This window comes from Natator depressus, chromosome 8, assembly GCF_965152275.1.
Source record: "Natator depressus isolate rNatDep1 chromosome 8, rNatDep2.hap1, whole genome shotgun sequence".
Taxonomy (NCBI): domain Eukaryota; kingdom Metazoa; phylum Chordata; order Testudines; family Cheloniidae; genus Natator; species Natator depressus.
The window spans coordinates 62,556,664-62,582,768 of record NC_134241.1 but is presented as its reverse complement, the minus strand read 5'-3'; the positions used below and the strand labels follow the sequence as shown (position 1 = coordinate 62,582,768).

Genomic DNA, 26,105 nt, shown 5'->3' with positions numbered 1-26,105 from the left:
TTGTAAGAGACTGCCCAGTATACCAGCAGTGAGGCTCCCCCACTAATAGCTGAAATCACTGAGAGCTGCGTTAAGTGTGTGCGGGGACCTTGAAGACATCTTGGCAAGTGGACAGCTGGTGGAGAGGCGTGGCATGCGGCCAGTAGGGTGGCTGGAGGAAAGGGCCAGAGCAGAGGTGTGGCAATTGGATATTGGGGCAATGAGTGAGTGCCCAAACAGTGCAGTGTGTAAGATGCCTCCTTACCCCCACCTTGCCTTCCATGCAGGGTGGGAGGTGAACTCTGCGGATGAACCTCTGAACTCTGGGGCTGCACAGGCCAAGACAGTAACTGTGAGTGCGGTACAGAGAAGGGACAGGCATATTAAAGGGACTTTTGGGGTTGCTGGACTTAAGATCCTGAGGGGAAAAGAACACTGCCCAACTTACTTGGGGGTGGGTCTTTTGCTCATGGTTTGTGTTTATGAATCCTGGTTGCAGTGTTTTCCCAAATTAATGCTGAGTTACTTCCCTCCCTCTGTTAAAAGTTTTTGCTACACTCAGACTCTGTGCTTGAGAGAGGGGAAGTATTGCCTCTTAGGGGCACCTAGGGGGTAGTGTGTAATTGTTCCAGGTCACTGGGTGGGGGCTTGAGCCAGTTTTGTGCTGTATTGTTGAAAAGGAACACCTAGATACTGAACCCGGCCCTTGTTGCTGCTGGCTCCACCTGCCAGAAGGGTTCCATACAGAATCATTCTTTCATTTAGCCTCCAGTTGAAACCTATTGCCCTCTCTCCGCTAAATGAACTGCTTTTGAAAATTCTACACAATGTAATTACCAACACATGTAGGAGCTGATGTCCATTTTCCAGTCTTACAAATTATCTCAGGTGGTCCACGTAACATGAAGCCAGGGTTACAACTGTACGTTAACATGGTACCGTTCTGATAAGTCATTGGTCCTGATTGCTCCTTTCTTAAGTTCTGATTTTCTAGACTGAGAATCTCACCATTTGCTATGGAAGGTGGCTGCAAACATACTTTTTCTTCTGTTTTGGAAAAAAAATAAAATTAGTATGCCATATGCACATATAGTCTAAAACTGAAAGAGAAAGTAACAGTGAACTGAAGTGAAAATAAATTGTGGTGATTTTTTAAGGCTGGGGAACATTCTAGATTAACCCACCCTAAACAAACACTAGGGCCACATATTGAATAATGAGGATGAAACACAATATTGGCTGCTCATTAGGTGAGCAACTATCCTTTGCACTGGATGAAGCAGGATCCTGTGGAAAAAATAGTGCATGATCATGTAATTAAAATTAACATAATTAATACACCCAACGGGGTTAAATTGAGGTTGCACAGCCAGCCTTAATTATGGCTTTTCCTAATTTTTGAATGCTTGATTTTGCAAAATTAATGTTTTTAACATATTTTTGTTATAAATAGTGTGTATGTGTATGAGGCTCAGTATACACACACACACACAAAATACCAACATTTGCATATGTTTTTTCACAGCACTTAATTTTATTAAATAAACACTGAGAGTCCCATTTGTGCTTTTGAAAATTTTCTCCCTTAGTACTCCCTTCTTCCACTCTTAGTGGTAGGATAAAAAGTAATTAGGTTCTGATATCAGATTGTATTTTTTGACATTACTGTATTCATTTTTCAGACCCTAGTTCACTTTTAACCCACTAACAACATACTTCATACAATTAAAATCCTTTAACCCATGAGTCCAGTGTTATTGGTCTGATTACTTTGTTCATTTCATTTTTCAACAATTTATTTTTAATGTATTTTTGCTTTTCTGCACTGAACAATTGGTAATGACTGCTTAACAAAATATGTGAACACTAACTACCACAATATTGAAGGGGCTAACAGTGACATGGCAGCTGTGATATTGTTTGTACATTTCCTCTGACTGATGCAACTAAAGAAATATAAATAAAGCCCCATACTAACCAACACAGAATGGTGGTGATTGCCACTTCCCATTTTCACACATTATTTCCTTCACTCCTCGGTGTTCAAAATTTTTTAGGCACGTAAAAGCTATTTTTTCACCATTCTCATAGTTTCGTGTGTCTGTGATCTTGATGGCACCCGGGAGCTCAGGTGGAGGTGGGCATTTTTTTTTAATCTCTTCGGCAAAGGATATTTCAGTTAGATCTCATGATTCAAACAATGGTAAATGTAGAAGTTCATTACAAACCAGAACAGTTAATAGATAAAAACATGTGCAGTCCATAGATCCTTATTAGCTATTCTCAGCATTTAGTTAGCATCATAATCATATTGCATTGACACAAAGAACTGCGTTATATGCAATGAAGTACAACTGTGGGCTTAAAAAAAGACATTTTGTAAAGGCCTCTCATTGTGAGCAGTTCTTCTTCCTGCTCCATAACAAGAGCATAACACACCATCATACAGTAATGAAACCTTTATTGTAATTGAAGTTATTTTTCTAGTTAACTCAGATGCTATAAACTGGTAAAGGGTCTAATCCAGCCTATTTCCTGAATGGTGAAAGCGGGGTCATTCCACTGAGCAAATGAGGGGGAGGTGCAAGACTATGCTGTGTGGCAGTCATAGAGGAGATGCACGTTGTCTAATATGGCACAGAGCTGAGCTATGCAAGGACCCACATGCATGATAGTTAAGGGAGATAGGAGGACATAGACGGGTCGGAAAGGGGCAGCGCCAGAGGCTCCACTCCTTGTTAAGGAGGGAGCAGTGTGTAAGGATTAACATAGTTTATTCTGTAGTGTGGCCTCTGGAGAAAAAGGATTCCTACACTTTAACAGACCTTTATTGAAAACTGAGATCCATCAGAAATACACACACACACACACACACAAGTTTAAAAGGAATATTCAGGTTGCAAAAGTCAAGTACTCAAGAGTTAGGAAATGCCAGAACTAAAGATTCCTGTTGCCTGTGCAACTTTAATTCAGCCCCCTTGTGTGTTTGCATTATGATACCATCTTTAATTACATAAGTGCATAGTATTGTTTTCTAGGGCTGTCAAGCCATTAAAAAAATTAATTATGATTAATCATGTGATAAAAAAACGTAATCACGATTAATTGTGTGATTAATTGCACTGTTAAACAATTATAGAATACCAATTATTTAAATATTTTTGTATGTTTTCTACATTTTCAAATATATTTATTTCAGTGACAACACAGAATACAAAGTGTACAGTGCTCACAGTATATTATTTTTCATTACAAATATTTTCACTGTCAAAAAGAAACAAAAGTATTTTTCAATTCACCAAATATAAGTACCATAGAGCAATCTCTATCATGAAAGTTGAACTTACAAATGTAGAATTATGTACAAAAAATAACTGAATTCAAAAATAAAACAATGTATAATTTTAGAGCCTACAAGTCCACTCAGTCCTACTTCTTGTTCAGCCAATCACTCAGACAATTTTGTTTACATTTGCAGAAGTTAATGCTGCCCGCTTCTTGTTTACAATATCACCTGAAAGTGAGAACAGGCATTCACATTGCACTGTTGTTGTCGGCGTTGGAAGATATTTATGTGCCAGATGCACTAAAAATTCATTTGTCCCTTCATGCTTCAACCACCATTCCAGAGGACATGCGTCCATGATGATAACAGGTTCTGCTCGATGACCATCCAAAGCAGTGCAAACTGAAACAAGTTCATTTTAATCATCTGAGTCAGATGCCACCAGCAGAAGGTTGATTATCTTTTTTGGTAGGTTGGGTTCCGTAATTTCCGCATCGGAATGTTCTTTTAAGACTTCTAAAAACATGCTCTACACCTAGTCCCTCACAGATCTTGGAAGGCTCTTCAGATTCTTAAACCTTGGGTTGAGTGATCTAGCTATCTTTAAAAATCTCACATTGGTACCTTCTTTATATTTTATCAGATTTGCAATGAAAGTTCTTAAAATAACAACATGTCCTGGGACATCATCCGAGAGTGCTATGACATGAAATATATGGCAGAATGAGGGTAAAACAGAGTAGGAGACATGCAATTCTCCCCCAAGGAGTTCAGTCACAAATTTAATTAATGCATTATTTTTTTAAGAAGCATCATCAGCAAGGAAGCATGTCCCCTGGAATGGTGGCAGAAGCATGAAGAGGCAGATGAACGTTTAGCATAACTGGCACATAAATACCTTGCAATGCCAGCTACAAAAGTGCCATGCAAATGCCTATTCTTATTTTCAGGTGACATTATAAATAAGAAGCGGGCAGCATTATCTCCTGTAAATGTAAACAAACTTGTTTGTCTTAGCGATTGGCTGAACAAGAAATAGGACTGAGTGGACTTGTACGTGCTAAAGTTTTACATTGTTTTGTTTTTGAGTGCAGTTATGTAACAAAAAACATCTATATTTGTAAGTGGCATGTACACGATAAAGAGATTGCACTACAGTACTTGTATGAGAAGTGCATATTGAAAAATACTATTTGTTTGCCATTTCATACAGTGAAAATATTTGTAATATAATAAAGATAATATAAAGTGAGCACTGTCGACTTTGTATACTGTGGTGTAATTGAAATCAATGTATTTGAAAATGGAGAAAAACATCCAAAAATATTTAATACATTTCAGTTAGTATTCTTTGTCCCCTGGTATCTGTGCCTTCTTGTGGCGGTACAGCTTGCGTGCTCTAACGATCCCCAGAGTCTGTGTCAGCGGTGGCTTTTTGCTCCTGGTAGGTTCAACCATGCTGGACTGGTGTGTGGGGGAGGGGCCAGGTTGGGGGTTAGGCACAGGGCTAACAACCCTGTCCCATAAAAAACAAAATATGTTATGGAAACAGCGATGATGATGAATTGGTATTCTATTGTTTAACAGTGCGATTAATCAAGATACATTTTTTTAATCACAATTAATTTTTTTTAGTTAATCACGTGAGTTAACTGATTGACACCCCTATTTTTTTTCATATGACCCCTACCTCATTCAGTATACAGAATGAATGGTATGTGATCATATTACTAATGACTACCCCAAGGGTGCTGAATTAAGATTCCACAGAGGAAGGATGGTCCAGTGCTTAGTGTGCTAGCCTAGGTCTTGGGAGACTTGGGGCTTGTCTACACTGGCAATTAACAGCGCTGCAACTTTCTTGCTCAGGGGTGTGAAAAAACACTCCCCTGAGCACAGCAAGTTGCAACACTGTAAAGCGCCAGTGTAAACAGTGCCCCAGCGCTGGGAGCTGTGCCTCTCGTTGAGGTGTTTTTTTTATAGTGTCAGGAGAGCTCTCTCCCAGCACTGCGCCGCGACCAGACAAGGCACATTAAACGGGTGTAGAGAAAAGCTACTCGGATGATCAGGGGAATGGAGGGCCTATCTTATGAGAAAAGACTGGAAGAGTTTGGTTTGTTTAGTTTCACAAAAAGAGGTCTGAGGGGAATATTGTTGTTCTCTATCAATTCATTGGGGGGTAATTACCAGTGATGGTGAAGAACTATTTAAGCTACGTAACAATGATGGGACAAGAGGTAGTGGATGTAAACCTGGCCATGAACAAATTCAGGCTGAACATTAGAGGAAAGTTTCTAAGCATCAGAGGGATGAGGTTCTGAAACAGCTTCCCAATGGAAGTTGTGTGGGCAAACAACTTCTTTAGTTTTAACAGAGATCTGGACAAACTTTTCAGTGCAATTTTATAACTGGGTTGCTTGTGATGGTAGGGGGCAGGTCTCAACAATCCTCGAGCTCATTTCTGGTTTAAATTGAAAGTTCCAAAAGCTCATGCTTCAAGGGTTTGGCCAGCCACTGACAGGGGTCAGGAAGGGATTTTTGCCCCTTCCCCCCCCCCCAACATATTCTGGGAAGGTTTTTTCACTTTCCGCTGAAGCATCAGGTGATGGCTGGCTGGAGATTGGATATTGGTGGGAGTGGGGCCATGGCTCTGAGGTGGCACCAGGCATTCTCTCTTTGCTGGCTGGTTCTTGCTCACATGCTCAGGGTGTTGCTGATTACCATATGTGGGGTAGGGAAGGAATTTTAGCCAAGGTCAGATTGGATGTAGTAAGGGGCAGATAGTTAGGGGTTTGAAGGGTGGGGGGTCTCATGAGTTCCCTGAAGACTAAGTTCAGATCCCATGTGGACATGGGAGGGTGTACTTCAGGGTAAAGATTCTGCAGTCCCGCAAAGAAGCGTTTTGTAGTTGGATGTGTAAACGTCAAGAATCTCTCGATTTTGTCATGGAAGGTGTTAATCGCCGCGAGATGTACTTTGATAGAGCTCAGTGATAACCCTGAATTCTTTAGCTCTACAAGGTAGTCTAGCACCATTGGAAGTGGTGTAGTGCAGGGAGTAAGTCATTTATGTAGGCACCATGTGGAAAAACATTTCCACTTTTGTAGGTAAGTTTTTCGCATGGAATCATGTCTGCTGTTCAATAACACGTGTTCGACCTGCTCTGAACAGGTTAACTCATGTGATTAGAACCATGGGGGAGTCACGCTTTCAGATGGAGCTTCTCCAGTTGTGGGTGGAACATCTGACCATCAGCCTCTGACAGGAGGTCTGGCCTAATTGGAAGAGTTTGTGGAGGATGAATTGACATAACCAGCAGGTAAGGGTACCAAGTCTGTTTGGGCTATGCTGGGGCAATCAAGATGATCTTGGCTTTGTCTTTCCTGGTCTTGAATAGGAGTCTGTGTATTAGTGGGATCGGTGGGAATGCATACATAAGTGTCTTGTCCCACCGGATTAAGATAGCATCCCCCCGGGGACCAAGTCCCACCCTGGAACAAAATAGTGGGCATTTGTGGTTCTGTGCTGTAACAAATCAGTTGATCGATGGGAACTCCCATTGACAGAATATCTGTTGTAAGACCGTAGGGTTCAGTTCCCATTCGTGCTCTTGTAAGAACCGTCTACTTAATGTGTCGGCGGTGGTGTTTTGGCATCCTGGTAGGTAAGAAGCTGAGATGCCGATGTGGTGCTCAATACACCAGTTCCATAGTTTCATGGCTTTGGTGCATAGGGAGAGGGATCACACCCCACCCCTCTTGTCTGTTGATGTAGAACATGCATGCAACATTGTCTGTCATCACGTGAATTGATTTGTTTCTTATGAGTGGTAGAAAGTGAAGACAGGTGTATCTTACTGCTCTGAGTTCTAGCAAGTTTATGTGAAGGCATGTTTCCAGTATTGACCACCTGCCTTATATCGTGTGGTGGTCCAGGTGTGCCCTGCCCCCAAGCCCAGTAGGCAGACATCTGTTGTGATCATGATAGAAGAAGGTCTGTGATGAAAGGAAACACCTATGCAGACGTTTTCCGGTCTTGTCCACCATTGTAGGGATGCTAAAACCTTGGTCGATGGTGTTAACATCATGCTGAGGCTGTGTTTGGTGGGTTTATACTGAATGCAGCCACTTCTGAAGACACCGCATGTGGAATCTTGCGTGTTTTACCACAAATGTGGTGGCAGCCATGTGTCCTAGTAATTGTAGGCATGTCCGTGCCCCAATTCCTGGACAGATGGATATGGTGTCTATGAGATGTTTGATGCGTAAGAATCTGGCATGAGGTAGCGAGGCTCTGGCTTGAGTTGAGTCCAGGTGTGAATTCTAGTTGTTGTGTGAGTATCAATGTGGACTCCTGAAAGTTTATTTGCAACCCAAGTTTTTGGAAGAGGATGATGGTCAGTCACGTTATTGTCTCTGTCTCTATGTATGAGTATCCGTTGATAAGGCAACTGACTATGTAAGGGAAAATTATGATCCCTTGTTTTCACAGGTGAGGTGTGACTACTGGAAGGGTTTTGGAGAACACTCTTGGTGCAGTGGAGAGTCCAAATGGGAGCACTTTGTATTGACAGTGGTCGTGTCCCACTGTGAATAGGAGGAATCATCCGTGAGCCGGATGTAGTGAGATGTGAAAATATGCATCTTGTAGGTCGAGGGCTGAAAACCAGTCTCCCTCTTCCAGTGCTGGGATAGTATGAATTTGTTGAGTTTTCATAGGTTTAGTATCGGTTGCCATCCACCACTTTTCTTCTGAGTCAAAAAATAGTGGGAATAAAAACACTTTCCTCTGTATTGTGTTGGTACTGGTTCCATGGCCCTAGCTGTAGTAGACGATATACTTCCAGTCTTAGAAGCTGTTTGTGAGAAAGGTCCCTGAAGAGGGATGGAAAGGGAGAGGATTGTGGGGGGAAAGTAAAAGGGATGAAGTAGCCCGACTGAACTATTTCTGAGACCCAACGGTCTTGTGTAATATGCTCCCAAGCTTGGTAAAAATGCTGTAGGCGGTGACCAAATGGGCAGGTAAGCACTGGTGTTCAGGGGAGGTCGTTCAGACACTTGACCAAGCTTTCAGACTGTGGTTTGTTCCCTGGTGGCTGGGATGTTGCTTGTTGTGGTTGAGTTTGCTGGTGTCAAGGTGATCTATTTCTGTGTCTGCCCACTCCATAAGGCCTGGATTGAGGACGGGTGTATTGAGAATCCCTGTTTCGTTGGTATGTTTGGTACCACTTTCTTTTGGGGAGTGGTGTAGATATGCCAAGTGTATGAAGGGGTCATTACAGAGTCCTTCACGGTGTGTAGGACTTCATCATTTTTTGCCAAAAACAGTTTGTCCTTATCGAAAGGTAGGCCCTCAACCTTTAGTTGGTGATGTTTTTGTATACCAGACGATAGCAGCCATGAGGCTCTGCACATCACTCTCACTATAGCCATGGCATGGGCTGCAGTATCGGCGATGTCCAGGGAAGTCTGTAGGGCCATCCTGGTGACCAACTGTCCCTCGACCAGGACTGATTTGAATTGTGCTCTCCTGTCTTCTGGTATGTCCACAGTAAACTCAAAGAGTTTCCTATAATTGTCAAAGTCATATTTAGCCAAGAGGGCACTGTAGTTGGCAATGTGGAATTGTAGCATCTAGGAGGTGTAGACCTTGTGACCTAAAAGGTCTAGATGCTTGTGGTCTTGATCCTGTGGCATAGAACAGTGTTGGGATTGTTTAGCCCGGAGGTTTGCCGCTTCCACCACTAAAGAATTGGGCTGTGGGTGAGCAAACAGGAAGTCCATGCCCTTGGCTGGGACATAATATTCATTGTCTACCCTTTTGTGTGTCCAGGGTCTGCCATATTGTCTCTGCAGGCTTGAGGATGGCATCGTTTATGGCCAGGGCAATTTTTGTCGCAGAAGATGGTTGTAGAATTTTTAATAGTTTGTGTTGGTACTCTTGGACTTTCTCTAGAGGGATGTCCTGGATGACCGCTATGCATTTGAATAGCTTGTGAAATTGTTTAAAGTCATCAGCCATGGTAGGTGGAGGTAGCATAACGGTTACATCTGGAGAAGAGGAAGAGTTATGTTCAGGTGACACTGCTTCGGGGGCAGTCTCTTCCTCTGGTTCGTCGGCAATCTCCTCTGTGGCTCCTGTTGTTGCCAGCCCTGGGGATACAGGAGGGGACCGGAGCTGTGCCAAAGGCAGCAAGGAGGCCCGAGCATACTGGGCTTTGTATGCTGCCCCTGGTGGCCACTGCATCATGAATGCCATTTGGGGACCCATCTATGGGGGTCCATACCATGGAAAGCGAGGTTCTGACTGGTGGATTTTATGCCATGGTGTGCCTCCAGTAGGTTTTCATTGAGGTGTGGGCAAGCCCTGTGGTGAAAACACTTGCTCCTCTTGGTCCTCGTTGTCACTGTCACTAAACATTGATGGTGCCATAGGCAAGGTTGGTTGTGTGATAGGTGATCCCTTGGTGCCAAGGAGAGGTGATCCTGGCACCAAAGCAACAGTGATGTCCTTCTGCATCAGGAATTGTTGCAGTGCCAATGGGTGCGGTACCAATGTCTTAGTAGTAGGTATTGGGTGTCTAGGAGTCTTCTGTTTCACCTTTGTTGGGGCCAGTGGCTGCAGTGCCAAGGAAGGTGGCTGCGCCGAGACTCATGTCGGCAAGAGTGATTGTATGGTTGGCACCATCTCCGACGCGGGTGTTGGTACTGTCGGTGCCGAGGAAGAGACATGGCATGTTTGCGGTCTCAACTCCTTGTTCTTATCACCAGTGTGTCAGGTACCGGAGGTGCCAGGGAAGTCGTAGGTACTGACTCTCGGGGCCATCGGCACTGCTGGTAGTGACCTTGCAGATGACCTTTTCTTTCTGTGAGGTTCCTGCCTGGGAGAGCTCAAGGCTCGCTTCCTCTTTTCTTGAGAGGATGGAACAGCGCTCTTAGTCAGTTCAGACTGAGTTGGGGAGCACTTAGGGGAAGGCTTTGGGGTGCCCTTCCCATATTCAGGTTGGAGTAATTTCTCCATTAGGATCATTTTGAGGCATACCTAGCTCTCACCTTCAAATTGTTGCAGTGGATGCACTTGGATGGTATGTGTGTCTCCCCAAGGCATCTCACGCAGAGGGAGTGCCTGTCGGAGCGCAACATAGCCTCCTTGCAAGAGCCACATCTTTTGAAGCCGGGGAGCTTGGCATGGCTAAAGTAAAGTCCCAAGTGGACTGACATTTTTTTTTAACATGGTTTGTGCTCCACAGGGAACCGTGAACCTGGAAATGAAGAAAACTAACATTTTTTTTCTCAACTAACAACTAACAAACTAACTTATCTATGGAAAAAATGTAAACTGAGCTAACAATTATCTATTTTTTCTATCTTGAGGGGAAGAAGCTGTTGCAATGCCCCAAGCTCCATCTTCAGCCGAGGGCAGTTGAGAAGCAACTGAGGGTTTGGGCTGTGCACGCGCTGAAGAGACTCCAACGGCGCTGTGAGACAGCTACTGAGCATGCGCGGCCGTACCAGACTGTAAATCTCCATCAACGGCTCCAGGACACACCATCACCTGAAGTGGAGCACCCATAGGGTCAGCACTCGAAGAAGAAGGAATTTTAGCCCAGGTCAGATTGGATGTTACCTTAGGGTTCTTTTGCCTTCCTCTCCAGCTCTTTTGCCAGAATTATCTGGATATATCTCACTTAATTTCTTTGCCATTGTGGGATCCTTGGACACTGGCACACCTCTGTCCCTCCTATTCTCTGTCTTTAGCAAATAATAGTCTGGTCTCCCGTGGGCAGTAATACTTGGGTGTCATTGCAATTGATAGGTTTAGTGTGTGGGTGGTGTTGGAGGCCTGTGCTATACAGGAGGTCGGACTAGATGATCTAGTGGTCCCTTCTGCCCTTAAACACTATGACTCCACTAAAGATTGTGAGATACAACAGAGATGGGGCTATAAAAGTACTTGGCATTTCTTAATTTTTGAGTGCTTGACTTGAAACCTTAATGTTCTTTTAACATGGCTTTGTGTGTGTGGTGTAGTTTGTTTTTTTTAAAAAGTACATAAAAATAGAAAGTCCATCATGTGGCATCTTATTGACACCCACATCAATCATGAATAGAGTTGGGACCGTTAGATCTGCTGCACAGACCTCTGCCATTTGAGTTAATGGAGTAACTGGTAGCAACGGCAGGTTGTCATCTATATGAACCAGTGCTAGGTAGGGATGAGACAAAATCTTTCCCAATGTGTTTCACAGATATTTGCTTATAAGATTACATTTTAGTCTTAGGACTTACTTTAGGAATAGTGCCCACCCAGCCCCAGTTCCCCTCTCCCTGTTCCCTGTCTGATCTGTCTCCCCCTTGTGTCTCCCCCAAGCTCCCCACCAGCACCCACAGACTAGCTCCTGGCCCCAATCTCTCTCTCCCTTCCTCCACCTCCTCATCTGCTCCTAGTCCCTCATTCTTCCCATTTAGATCCCAAGTCCCAATCTCCCCCCATCCTAGTTCCAAGTACCAGTTTCTCCCTTCCATCTCCCCTTCTTGCCAGCCTCCAGTCTCTCCTCCCCTCAGCACCATGTCCCAATATACTTCTTCCCCTTCCCTAGTCCAGCTTGTACCCCCTCTCTATTGGAGTCAGGGAGTTTTGTGAGCATTCATGGCCCGCCATACAATTTCTATTCCCCGATGTGGCCCTCGTGCCAAAAAGTTTGCTCACCTCTGGTTTAGAGAATTTCAGATTATTCCAGTAATTTAAAAGCAGCAAGTTATTTTTCCTATGCTTAGGCATATAAACAGATATAGGTTTTAATGATTAAACCAGTTGTTTTTTTCAAACTACTGATCTTCACTCAGACTAAAGGTAGATGCAATATTTGGTAATTATAATAATTAGAAAAGAACAATTTGTATACAAATACACAAGCTTACCTATGCAGTCAAGTTTGGGTGTCCATTCCCCATTGTTACAAGTTGCTTGCATCCTCTTTGTGGCATCTGTTTTACATGTGTACCTTATAAGTGTGTTGTGCTTATAGATCCTCTTCTCCCTGACAGTTTGTGGAAGGATTATAATCTCCAACTTCTCTGGAAGTTCACATTCAGCAAAATCATCTAAATTAAATCCAACACAAATTAAAATGTTCTATAAATCAAATGTTGTGTCAGGTAAATATACATTTAAAGGCAGGTTTCAGAGTAACAGCCGTGTTAGTCTGTATTTGCAAAAAGAAAAGGAGTACTTGTGGCACCTTAGAGACTAACCAATTTATTTGAGCATAAGCTTTCGTGAGCTACAGCTCACTTTAGCTGTAGCTCACGAAAGCTTATGCTCAAATAAATTGGTTAGTTTCTAAGGTGCCACAAGTACTCCTTTTCTTCATTTAAAGGCAGGCATTCAACTTGCAAATACAAGTCCATATGAAAATGTTATGTCTACTATTGTTATAAGTAATCTCTAAAGTTACTAGAAGAGAAAGAGATCAAAGAAAAAAATTCCAAAATGTTTTTAGTTTGTGTACTAGTAACAATAAGAGGGAAATATTTTCTGGGATTTTTAAGGTGACAGCATCCCTTTCACTGTGTGAAGTAACAGCAAAACTGGAATTTCATTTTTTTCTATTTTTTTCTTTAAACACCACAATTTAGGTAGAGAGATGTGCAGGAATGGAAGCCCTCATATTTTTAGAGCCATGAGCATCACATGTTTTATCCATAAAGACAGATTATTTCAAACAATCAGTATCCCGGGAAGGTGCATATGATACTGAAAGTTGATGGGCTGAACCAAGTGTTGTGGTCTCTATCAGGGGTTTCTGAGAGTTATAATGAAGGCTTCTCTAATAACTGTGTAAGATAAGCAAACTGTGCTTGTTGGGTCAGATAAAGTCCTCCACATAATTGTAGATAAATTATTCTTGTTTTACATAACTGAAAATAATGGATAAATATATAATTTATTCTGTTGAAAGGGAGGCAAGGATAGAGCACAGCTTAAATCTTGTTCAGTAAAACAAACCTTCAACTGTATATTCTGAGGACAGATTCTCTGTTGTATAAATGGTCTGTGACAGTTTACACCAGCTGAGGATCTGACCCAGGGTGTATATCTTGAGCTCAAGTGAAATTTTTATAACTAAGAAATGTATATTTTAGGTTTAAGCAATAAAATATTATGTTATCTAGCTTTCATAGTGTGTATACTGTCTTACTTTAGCCTATGCAACTAAATGGGAAAATTAGTTCAGACATGAAAAGAGCTGATCTAGACCTACAAGAGGTCAGAGGATGTAATTAATATCTCACATCCTGGCTTTAAAGGTTGTTGGAAAATTCCATAAAGATCTTAAAAAGCCAAATAACGGCTAAAGATATAATGACAAGTACTTAGCACAGTGTACATTAAATGTTATTACATCATAAAGCTTTCAAAGATGCTGGGCTGCCTTTGTTGGAAAGATACACTGAAAGGTGGGGTCAAGCAAACCCTGTTGAAAGCTACTGATGCTTTTATGCACATGCTTAACTTTGCACACACTATGAATACACAGTAGTATGTAAAGAATGTTTCTAAATATCTGTATAAACTGTATCTGCCTAAATATTGATGAATAATCTCCATTCAACCTTTAAAGAAATTGTTAATTTAATGCTTAAAGTATTATCTAAGTAGTTTACCAGCACATGAAGGCAAAGATATCCATTCTCCACTGAGACACTTCACTGTCTTTGGCCCAACCATTACATAGTTGTTTTTACATTCATATTCCACTGTATCTCCATGAGCATACTGGGGATGGTCTACTACATTGACAGCATTCCCGTTGTTAATACTGGGTGGTTTTTTACAGGTTTTTTTCTCTTCTGTGGAAAAGAGCATAAATATTCCATATTATATTCTTGGCACATATAAAACACATCATCAAAGAGCCTTAATTAAAATAATTATTTAGGGCCTGACCTTGCTCTCATTAAAGTTAAAGTGAAACTCTGATTGACTTAAATGGGTGCAGGACTAGGCCCTTAGTTTGTAATAACATTTGCCTTTCTTCCAAACTCCGATCTCTCACTTCTCTATGACTAGGACAACTCCCCAGTCCAGTTCATCTTCCAGGACTGTATTCAGCTTTTCTCTACTCACATCAAATTTTTGTAAGGATTGTCACTTATTCCTCTCTATTTCCACATACAAAATATCATTAACTTAGCATTGCTCAATTTATATTCCCTCACAAGAATGAAAACACTCAAATGCAAGGCAATCTTAAATCAAATCAATACACACATTCAACACAATACCACGCTCCAAATTGCTAGTCGTTCACTATTATCATGACACTAAACTACACCCCCCCAATACTCACTTTAAATAATAATTAAAAAAAATCCTTCAGTGCACACATCCAAGAAGTGAAAATCACACAGCTACCATGTTGACAACTGCAAGCTCCCTGACCCCCACATTCTTCACTTTCCCCTTTCTAATTCGTAGCCTCTGCTCTCCTGCTGCTGCGACCATGTCACCCCACTGTACCTGTTTAAAGCCTTCCCTTTATTGCTCTCTTTTTCTGCATTACGTTGAAACTCCTTATTCTCAGTCTTATAATTTATAACTTCTTCCCTGGCTATGACATTTCCTTATACTGCTTCCTCCCAAATCTCTTTGCTAAGCACTCTATTTTATATTCCACTCTTGGCTTTGTACTTCATTTCACATTGCCCCCACAGATAGACTTGCTTCCCACTGATTGTGCAGCATGCAGCTTTCCCTCCCTTCATTAAATGTCCTTTTCTACACTTCCTTGTCTTTCACTTGCTATAAAAATATTTTACTTGTGTTTAGTTCTCTCATAACTCCTTGGGGCAGGGACCTCACTATGTGCACCTATGGCGCTCCATAAATAATAATAATCAACATTCAGCAGCATGTTAGGATGATAGTGAAATAGTCAACTGACCTGTTATCCAATGGTATCCATCAAAAGTTCTGCTTACATGTATTTAAGGCAAGGCACAGTTACACCCTTTTTCTTACATTTTTCATAGATCAGTATGGAAACCTAACCAGTGATGAGTTCAGCAAGCCAAAGCCCAAACCACTAGACTTGCCAAGACAATCATAGAACCTCTAGTAGATCTGTTAACACTTTGTATTTAGTTTGTCCATGATTTTTTAGGTCACAGCATTCCTTTATTCCATGAAAAATCTAATTATTTCCCATTAATGCACATTTTCAGTTCCGATCAAACCAAACATAAATTCAAAATATGCTCCAGGTACAAGCAAACATTATAATTGGGTGTATTTATTTTATTTTTTTTTAACTATGTTAGTTAATATGCATACTAAGGGATGCTCTCCAGCGTTAGGTAAATTATTGGTGCTTTTGATCAGCCAAGATTCCAGACTCTGCAAATTACAGTTAGCCATTGGAAGTATTTTAGATGTCAGGTCAATAAAAACACTAGCACAGGTCTGATTCCATCTCAGAGAGGACTGTGGTACAGAAACAATGTACACCGGCCAGTATGTTACATTTAAGTAGGTATAGTTTTGATTTGGAAAATCTCTAAAAGTGTGAATAGAAAAGTATTAGTCTATATTAATCCTAAGAGTGTGAAAAACACATAGCTTACCTGTGCAAGAAGGTAAAGATGTCCATTCCCCATCAATACATTCTATTTTTCCTGATCCAATCATTTTAAAACTGACGTCACAGTCATATTCCACTGAGTTGCCATGCTGATATTTCTCATGAAGTTCACTGATAATACTCCCATTGGTAATGCTGGGTGGTAGCCCACAAGCTTTGGTTTCCTCTAATACAAAGAGATTATATCTAGACAGCTGTTACCATTAAAAATAGACTACAATAAAAAATGAAAAAAACCAAATTCACTGCTTCAAGTGGAGAAAGATGGCACAGCTGACCAATGAATTAATTAACCTTATATCTTTGGAGATTTGGATTCAAATTCTACTTTAGGTCACAAGTGGAAATGAGTGCCCTGAGTTCAACCTATTACCACTTCACACAACTGGCAGTTTCACTAAAATCAAAATGGATGGAAACAAATTCACAGTTTCAAATGGGAAATGAAGGCACCGTGGGTTAGTAAGTGAATTGGCATGAGGACAGATGGGGTAGTTCATCATGGGATAGAAACCAGCATCCAGAAAGAGCCCACAGAAGAGTTTATGAGTATTGAAGAGCCAGATTTACCAATAGGTATCCTGCTTAAATAAGCCTAAGGGAAATATTTACCTTTACATGTCGGAGATGCTGGGAACCATCCAAAGTAATAGCATTGAGAGGAGTCGGGTCCCACTCTTGTGTGATTTTTTGCACAGGAAAAAGTTACCACATCTCCATTACCATATTTACCTTTCCGGGGGGAAACCCCGCCATTGGACAATGCCAACATTTCACATTCTATGGCTAAAGATGGTGGTGAGGAAAGGAAAGAAAATATATTATAGCCAATATTTCTAGGGGAAATTATTTAAAATACAAAAGATTTAAACAAAATGGGTTGATCAAAAACCAGTTTTAAACCATGGAAAGGCACCCATTGATTTGGATCAGGGCTTTGGTTAGCACCAAGAACAAGAATCTTGCTGAACAAACCGGGAATTTGTAAAAGAGTAAGAATTCCATCTAGGGTGTGGAAAGAAAAGAAGGCAAGCATGAAAAAAACAGCACAATAGGATATAATTGGGAGGGGAAAAAAAGACTTAACCAAATGAAGGGGTGGCTTTCCATAATCTTTTCCCCACATTCTATGAATTTAAATATAAATATTTTTGCAAGTAATTTAGAAACTGGTAGTTTTCATAGACACAGATTCTTACTCAGCAAAATCACACTTGGAGTACTCCAAATAATCAGTTAATGATGCTGGCCTTTCAACCTGGATTGTTATTTGTCATGACTTAAAATACAACTATTACTTGTTCAAAGTTTTTGTAAGATTTGTTTGTCTTTCATAGTATCATAATAATTCTGCAGTTTCCAGTGCTCTGATTACCTCTTATTTCCCAGTGGTTTCATTACTTTTGAATTTAATCTGGACCCTGTTCGAATCAGAGCTGCTCCAGCCAGAGTCTGGTACAGACAGATGCGGCTAATGCCAAGCAGACCACAAAGCTGTCAATTCCAGCAGATCTGGATCTGTGCAGAGCAGAGATACCCCAGCCCTCCAACCCTCCTCAGACTTCCCTCAGAGCCTGACCCAGGGGATGGTATTTATTGTCCGTAGTGCAGTAGTGTCTGGGATGCCCAGTCCAGGCCGAGAACCCCACAGCACCAGACGCTACACAAACAGCCAGTCCCTCCCTGTAGAGTTGACATGTAAGTACAATATTTATATTCCAATGGATTTATTTTATAAATTATCTGGTAAAAATGAGAAAGTAAGCCATAAGTAATAGTGGACTTTTTATATCTGATTTTGTAAAGAGGTAAAACTTGGGGGTTCACAAAACAAATCCGACTCCTGAAAGGTGTACAGTAATCTGGAAAGGTTGAGAATCACTGTTTTAGACTATGAAGAACACTCTTTCCTGGGGATTGCTGACTGAATGCAATGAATGATTCTTGACTGTCCCAGCAGACATGAACAATTCCCACCCAGACATTATCCACAATGTAAGCTGCACCTAAATCAGAGATATTTAAATTAGTACTCAAAACAGCAAACTATAACAGTCAAAGGAATTTGTTCCACAGAGTAGTAGTTTAATTAAAACAAAACAAAAACACCTTACCAAGACATTGGGGCTCAGGAATCCATCCATTTATGTCACACACTGTATAACCTGTTGTGATTTTATTTACAGTTTGGTATCCATCTGCACATTCATATTCCAGTATTTCTTCAGGCAGAAACACCATTTGATCTGTGTGGAAATTAATATTCTCGAAACGAGGCTTTTCACATGTTTCTGTAGAATTAGAGAAATTTAGTTATTTTTCTTAATTAGAAACTCTGGCATTCTAAAGCATCTTCATTATATGTACCTTTGTGAATTTGGGCCTCAGTATAGTAAACAATTCAAATTCTACACACAGTACCACACATTATATCTCCTGAATTTTTCTTTAGGAATATGTGGCGGTGAAAGGAAAGTGTTCATAGATTTAGAAGGCAAGGCTAGAAGAAAACATTTAGGCTATAAATATATACCTGCATTTTGCATGCTTGCTTCTTACATAATTCCCACTAATGTTTACCAGATATGTTTGTCTTCGAAAATCTACAGTGATAATAGTGACTCAAACCTTTCCTTTGAGAGTCAACACTAATGCTCTTAAAATTCAGAAATCTTCCTAATGTCTAGCATAAAGGTTTTTCTTCCTTGGATTCAGGCCATTGCCTTTTCCCTACCATTTGAGACTGTGAATATAATTCCCTTCTTTCAGTTGCTGTACTATATAGTGTTTCTGTGGATGTTACAGTTTGGTTGTAGTCATGATCCCTTGAGTCATCTGTAAGGGCTAGATTCTGCTCCAGTGTAGGGAAGCCAGGGAACAGATTCTCTGATTTGGTCCAGCTATGCTCAGCAAGGAACCGGATCAGGGGGTTGAACAAATGTGACTTCAAGCCATCCTTCCGCCTTTCAGATCTTCAGGTTGCTCCTCCTCCTTCAACCTATCTTATGCTGGTTACCTATGGACCCCAAAGGCCATTTCAGCAGCCAGAAGAGCCAGGACATCCCAGTTATGATGTATTTTCCCTAGTCACACCTTCATACCCGGGGGGAATTCCAACCAGCTAACTATTTTTCTGGCTGTTTTCTGCAGTCAGAGCTATGCCAAGCAGATGGAACAGGAGGAGAATTGGACCTCATACGTATAAAAAGGCAAAGATGGGAAGCAGCATACAACAGTAAATAAGGAGTTCTCACTGCATTAAATTATGTGTCCCTAATACTTAGCCCTGTTTTATCCCATTGGAGGGTCTTGTCCTTGTTTACCAACCAAACTAATCCATGCTTTGGCACTGTCATGTTCACTGCCTTTATTTTCAAATCATAACATTCATGAACACCACAAAAGTCAGACATTTCCCTACTGATTTCCAAATGAGTCACAAATTGCAGGGAATCTCCTCCCTGTAGAAACATGAGAATTATTCTTGACTGGAAATATGGGAGACTACTTAATAAAGAGCCATGCATCCAAAGGAAGGTTTATTAATTTATTGAGCCAATTTTGTAGACTATTCTGTGTGAAACACCCGTGTGGTAGAACTATTGCAGGTGCTATCGTACGGGATACCACTTTGCAGAACCAGAACTACAAACAGCTTAAAGTTCATGTATTTCAGACAGACAGATAATGTAAATGGGATTTACAGGTCTTGGTAGCTAAGCTGTTTATTTAATAGTCTTCTCTGTGCGATGGAATGGACTTCATTTGAAAACAAATGATAAGCAAGTTCTTTTATGCACAAAGGTGTTATGTGTTTGTGGATACTAATAGGGTAAAAAGAGGAATAGCAAGGAAATAAGGCAGCCTGGAAAAAAAGGAAGAGAGGACCCCCACTTGGACTGGGTTAATATTGGAGTTATTGTCCCACAAATGTGGGAGATTTAATTGTCCACTTTAATCACCATATTTCCTCTCATCTGGAGAGAAGGGACTCCTGAAACCAGAGGAAGATAACTAACATACCTGAAGTGACAACAATTGGAAGAAAGTTTTTAAAATTTTGTGCTCTGATGCTTTTACATAAAATTTATGTCTTTATGATTTAAATACTGATCAGTCAATGGTAAGTTATTTTATTTATGATGGTAATACTTCCCTCAAAGAGATTAATTTTGTCCAGTCATAGTAAGACATAACCCAAGGAGCATCAGCTTTGTAAGTTTCCCCAATGAAGCTGCAAGCTTCTCCCCATACCTGAACATGGTGCTCATCCTCTAGTCAGGAAAAAAGGAGCAATATGACAAAGTAGAGAGTTCTTCGATCATTAAATTACTCACTAATGCACTTTGGTAAAGGAGTCCATCCTCCTTGAAGGCACTGTGTCTTCCCCACCGCATTTCCTTCTGGAGTCGTGTAATCAATCTGACACCCATATGTTGCTTCCTCATTTAAATTAAATTTGGTCCTACTTTGAGAGAAATAACCATTCTGTATCTCAAGTTTTTCACATATTTCTAAAATAGAGAGAGTATGACATTACCTCAAGATAAATACTGTTAATTAATGTGCTTTTCATAAGTATAGGGTGACCATGAGAAGAGGTACACCTGAAATGAAATGGAGAAACACCATTTAAAAACTTTTTGAACAATAAGTTCCTTCATACTTTTGGACAGTGGGAGGAGAAGGTAAGAAATCAGAGTGCATATCAGTGGTTCCTATCTCTCACAATCATTCCTGATACTGACTTCTCAAAGCCAATCTAAAAGATGGTTGGACTGAAAATGGTCATTTTGATTCTGACACTGACAGCTCTTATTTTGTGAAAAAAGTTCTCTCTTTTTATTGTATGTGCTGTATGTCTAAGTAATTTGGTGAAGCAGCTTCACAGTTTCATGCACCTGAGAAATCATAAGGGGCTCATCAGTGAGAAAGACAGTGATAAAACATCACACAGATGTTATCACTAAACCTGCCTTCTTCAGAGACAGCCTCTCCCACTGCAATATTTCCACCGTTGTGATCAATAGAGCATTCATGCTAGACTCCCTCAATTTAAAGGAGAGGGTGTTGGTAGCAGGGCATTATCCTGGAGGGGCATTCAATTTTGGAATTCACTCTCTCCCTGAATTTGCTGACCTCCAGGATACACCGCACAGCCCATCCATTTTCTTGGGCATTTGGGGAGAGTAGAGATAGGGAGGGAATGAGGCTTTGAGGCAGGATGTGTTTGCATGGCTGAATTTTGTTATGGACGTTGATGACTCAATTTTACACATGCTATCTTAATTGATGTTCAAGCACCCGGAGCTACCAGACAAACTGTGCAAGCCACTCCATGGAGGAAGGGGAGGCAGAGGGGCAAGGTGGAGCCATGGCTTTAACCCACTTTGCAACACCCAGAAGTGCTGACTAGGTATAGACAGAGGAACATGCTTCATTATCCCAAAAGATGGTGTAATGCACACACAACTCATGCCTGGTAGAGAACTGGAGGAAAGATAGGATTTCCTGGAGCACAACTGCTGCTGGATTACTTGGCATCCACACTATCCCCAACACAGACCAGACCAAGTGGCTAAATGTCACAATTTATCCATATCAGGTGGAGCTAAGAGTAACATATTTTATTAAATTTACCCAATACCCTAGATGATAAAATCCCATTTATAATTGCTTGTAACTTTGTTAGACTTTAACCATTTGGATTGAAATTTTCCATGTCTGGTGTCTGCCCCAGCATCATTTTTTGTTTTGTTTTGAAAAGTTTAAGCTGAAATGGTTTTGCTGTTTCAGAGACTGATGTTTGAGTAAAATATTCTGTTTTATCCATGGTAAGTTATTGTTAGAGCTGTTTTGTTGAGAACCTCTAGAACTTCCATGGTTTGGAGCAGGGACTCAACATTTGGCTGTGGGGTCCACCTGGTGTCAAAGATATACCTTTTGCTGTCCTCAAAAAATGCACCCAAATTTGGCCATGTTATAAACCTATGAAAGGCAGAAAGTCACAGTTTGCACAGGTTAGGAGCTTGATTATTCTCTGAAGATTCCATCTGTACTGAACATGCTCAAGCCCAAGTTGGCAGGGGCTGAGCAGAACTTTCCTTGCAATTGCGTCTCTTGGCTCTGAGGGGCCACACTCATGCCAAGCACCGTGACTGTGGGTATGCCTACGTAAGAGCTGGAAACTTGTAAATTCTAGGATGAAGAGAAATACTTTAGCTTTAGCTCCAATCAAACTAGCACATTAAAAATAGGAGTACTGTGGGAGTGGCACTTGGGGACAGGATGCAGAGCCCCCTGGCTGCCCCTACACATAGGAACGTGAGGGGGGACATGCTGTCTGCTTCCCAGGAGCGGCACTGAGGCTAACAGGGAGCCTGCCAGTCCCGCTGTGCAGCACCGCCAACTAGACAGTCAACAGTCTGGTCAGCAGTGCTGACCAAAGCCCCCAGGATCCATTTTTGATCCCTTGGTATTCTGATAAAAAAAACCAGACACCTGGTCACCGTACATACAACAAACAGGGGTGATAGCAGTCAGGAGCTCGGTGAAGAACTTTGAAGGTCACTGCAATATGATTGCACAGTTACTCAGGTCAAAAATGTGCATTGTCATGACAAGTCACCTGCTAGGATTGGTATTTTTGTGTTTATTTCAGGCAGATGATAATAGTAATATGTCTACAGGTTTTTAACGATCTGCTCAATAGAACATGACTGTTGCTTACTGTTAGAGGTACATCTTGGAGTAGGTGACCAGCCATTCTTTGTGCATGTAACTTTGGCTTGCAGATTTTCAGGAAAACACACATATGAAATTTCATCACCTTCTTTGTAGGTGGTCCAATAGTTAAATATAAATTTACCATTTTCCAAATGACCAGGAGAACACTTTTCTAAGGAAAAAAAAGATAAATTTGATTAGCAAATGGAAGTCAGGTATTTAACAAATAAAAACCAAAACAAAACAAACCCCCCTCTTCAAAACTAGCTATTTATTTGAAAAAAAAATCTTTCAAATAAGACCTTCTTGCTGCATAGTACTCTAGTACTTTATACTGAAAAGACCTTTATTTTCAAATGTGAATCAAAGAGCTTGATTTTTCCACCAGCCTGAAACTTGTGATATCAACTGTGCACAGGTGTAAACAACTGCACAAGATGCAAGGCAGTGAAGAATTGGGCCACACAGGCCAGATTCTCAATTGGTGCAAAACAGCAAGCTCCATCAACCTCAATGGAACTACACTGATTTACACTAGCCAAAAAATCTTGCCTAATATACTTCTTAAGTAGTGGTGTCTGCACAGATTCATTTGTAGCATTAGCCTCCAGAAGCTGTTATCAATCATATTATTCCCTCAAGGTATTTTATTTACAGGTATCACTATGATGCTCATGGAATCTGTTTATTAAAACAAAAAGCATCTTTACAGAATCCAAATGATACAGGCACTGAAACACCATGTAGGGAAATAGATACCATTGCTGTTGATTGGGTTTGTGTTCCGGCTCAGGCACTAGCTGAAAAGTTCCATTAATCCAAAATGAAAACCAAAGTCAGGTGCAATGGGATGGTTTAAATCATGCTATTGTGATGGAAATCACATCATCAGCCCAGGATAAACAAGGTGACAGGAGAAGGCTGACAGCCAAAGGAAGTCTCTCTTACTTTCCTTCTCCCCATGCTCAGTCACTGGAGTACCATGATGAAGTGTAAAGGTAACTGTGTTAAGCCCTCCAAACTAAATTCACGTTTGTTCCTGCAGCAGATTGAAATGTATTATTCAGACAGGTTTGGGTTTGGGCTCTTGTTAGGGTTGCCAATTTTGGTTGGACATATTTCTGGAAGTTTCATCAGATGACATACTCTTCAATTAAAGATTAATCTTTAATTCCTGTAGACTCCAGGGCAATCTGGAGGGTTGGCAACCCTGGCTCTTATTCCTGCCACATTATGAAACCTGATTTTTTCCCCTTCCCAATATTATCTAGCAGCATAACACGGTGCTCTTGGCTAGGGGCATTTTTCCCTTTCCTCTGAGCTCTCAGGGAGATCTACCATTTCCCACTCATTAGTTATCACCTAAGGATCAAACCCTGAACCTGGTGACTACAATGGCAGTTTTGTCATTGATCTCAGTGGAAGCAGGATTTTCCCCCAAGGCCTTAAGGCCTCATGGTAAATTACTGTGGATCCCATTACCACTAACTCAGACTAAGCCCGGAGTTTTGCTACAGAGCAACACAAGTTGCTCCCTCCTGCCAAGGGCTAAAGATGCTGCCTTCACAGCTCACTAAGCCACTGACAACCTAGGAGCAAAGAACAAGGTTCAGCATCAAAATTCTGATTCCCTGAATATTTGTTAACCTTTTTTTCCCCACCCACTTCCATGAGCTATGAATGCTAGGAAAGTGTGACTGGCAATTACAGTGCTACTGAAGTTGTGGAGTACTTGTGACTTTGCATTTTCTGTCAGGACACTGCCTATACTCAGAAAGCCTCCCACTGTGTGTACCAACTGTCCTTCTGCTTCAGATCCCTCATTAAAAATAACTTGTCACAAGAGTCTCTGAGTCTTGTGACCTTGTACTAGAATTGTCATCCTGTGTAATATGTTAGTCTGAATTCAACTGCAAGATGTTTGGAAAAGTAACTGTTCTTTTTTGTGCTTTGGGAAGTCCCATGCACTGTTTTATTCACAACTCCACACTTAAGGTTGTGATGAAAATATTTCCATTACAAGCATTGTTTGGACCCACTCCTCTCTTTTAAACTTTTCATGGGAAGTAGCTTTTTCAAGGAGAAATTTTATAACTAATATAAGGCGGGTTCCCTGTCCTCCTCCCACTCTCCAAGAGTAGAATAAACATTTTCAAACACCTAGATCTAAAAAGTGAGCCCTTTGTTAAAAGTAAAAATAAATAAATATATAAATAAATTAAATCAGATCAAAAACACACAAAACCCATTCACAATATTCCTGCCACTTCTAACTTGAAAATAAAACAAGCTACAAACTGAAAAATTCATACATAGGCAGATATTTATACATCCTCATGCCTACTTATTAGAATTTCTGTTTTCATACTAAAATGTCATTGATTGTGTTCACACCAACCAAACCACCCTGTAAAAGTATGATCACGGGGGGCATATAATTGCACTTTCTAGTTTCTTAGCACTTATAGTTTTAACTACTACTGAACTGCATTCTAAACTACTAGGAATGTGTGGAGAAGGAGGTGAGTCATATGGGTGCATTGAACTAGTGGAGTCTGGAGCAGGTCAGGGAGAGGCTTTGGTCATATGATGTCTATTCAGTGCAGCTCCAGTATAAAAGCACATTTGGTGGCTAGTGAGCCTGCTAAGTTGGAGGGAAGCAGACCTCTCCTCCAGCAAACTTTAGCATCTTCACAGGAGGTGGAAAGGGAAGAGTAGATTGGCATGGAAGTAGCCAAGCAGAAGGGCTGGCCCTTGATTGGAGTCAGGTTTAGAATTAGGCCATATGCTGGGGACTGCAGCTGAACTGCAAGGGCACAGAAGAGGAGCAAGAACTTGCATCAGGCTGTGACAACTGGTAGGGTCAACAGAACCGGAGACTTTCTGTGTATATCTATACAATGAGTGGAAGCCCGCAGCAGCAGGCCTCGAAGCCTGGGTTGACAGACTCAGGCTCATGGTGCTCGCACTACTATGCTAAAAATAGCTGTGTAGATAGTGTGACTTAAGCTGGAACTTGGGCTCTGATGTTTTGGGGGGGGGGGGCGGGCTTCAGAGCCCAAGCTCCAGACTCAGCTGTAATCTCTATACAGATATTTTTACTGTGGCAGTGCAACCTCTGCAAGCCCAAATCTCTTGCTACAAACTTGGAGATTCTCTGCCAGGACTGTGTAGATGTACCTTTTGAGGGGACATGAAAACAGCTGGTCAGACAATAAGACATTCACAGGTGCTCCATGAAAAATTATGCATAATAGATGGATAAGACTCGTAGATTAGAGTTTTCGTCAACTGGCATTCAACATTTTCCACTTAAAATAGAAAGAATCTGGCTTTGTTCACTAATCTAGCTAATGCCCAGGCTTTCTCAAAGACTTTGTGGACTCTTAGGATTCTCTCTGCCTCTCCAGCTCTGCTCCCCAACCTCTCATTACCCCAATTAGTTACCCCTCCCACTAGAACCAGTCTCCA

General features: G+C 41.2%; 1 protein-coding gene across 1 annotated transcript in view; it reads right to left on the bottom strand.

The window, feature by feature from the left end:
* CFH (complement factor H) overlaps positions 1-26,105 on the bottom strand; it is a 90,929-nt gene that overhangs the window by 28,183 nt on the left and 36,641 nt on the right. Inside the window, exons 9-17 of the mRNA XM_074961165.1 lie at positions 22,639-22,806; positions 20,246-20,422; positions 18,023-18,199; positions 16,521-16,694; positions 15,892-16,074; positions 13,933-14,118; positions 12,187-12,369; positions 1,958-2,137; positions 817-1,026 (exon numbers count right to left, since the gene is read on the bottom strand). Of these exons, the coding sequence (XP_074817266.1) occupies positions 817-1,026; positions 1,958-2,137; positions 12,187-12,369; positions 13,933-14,118; positions 15,892-16,074; positions 16,521-16,694; positions 18,023-18,199; positions 20,246-20,422; positions 22,639-22,806 (1,638 nt within the window). The remainder of the gene's footprint in view (positions 1-816; positions 1,027-1,957; positions 2,138-12,186; positions 12,370-13,932; positions 14,119-15,891; positions 16,075-16,520; positions 16,695-18,022; positions 18,200-20,245; positions 20,423-22,638; positions 22,807-26,105) is intronic.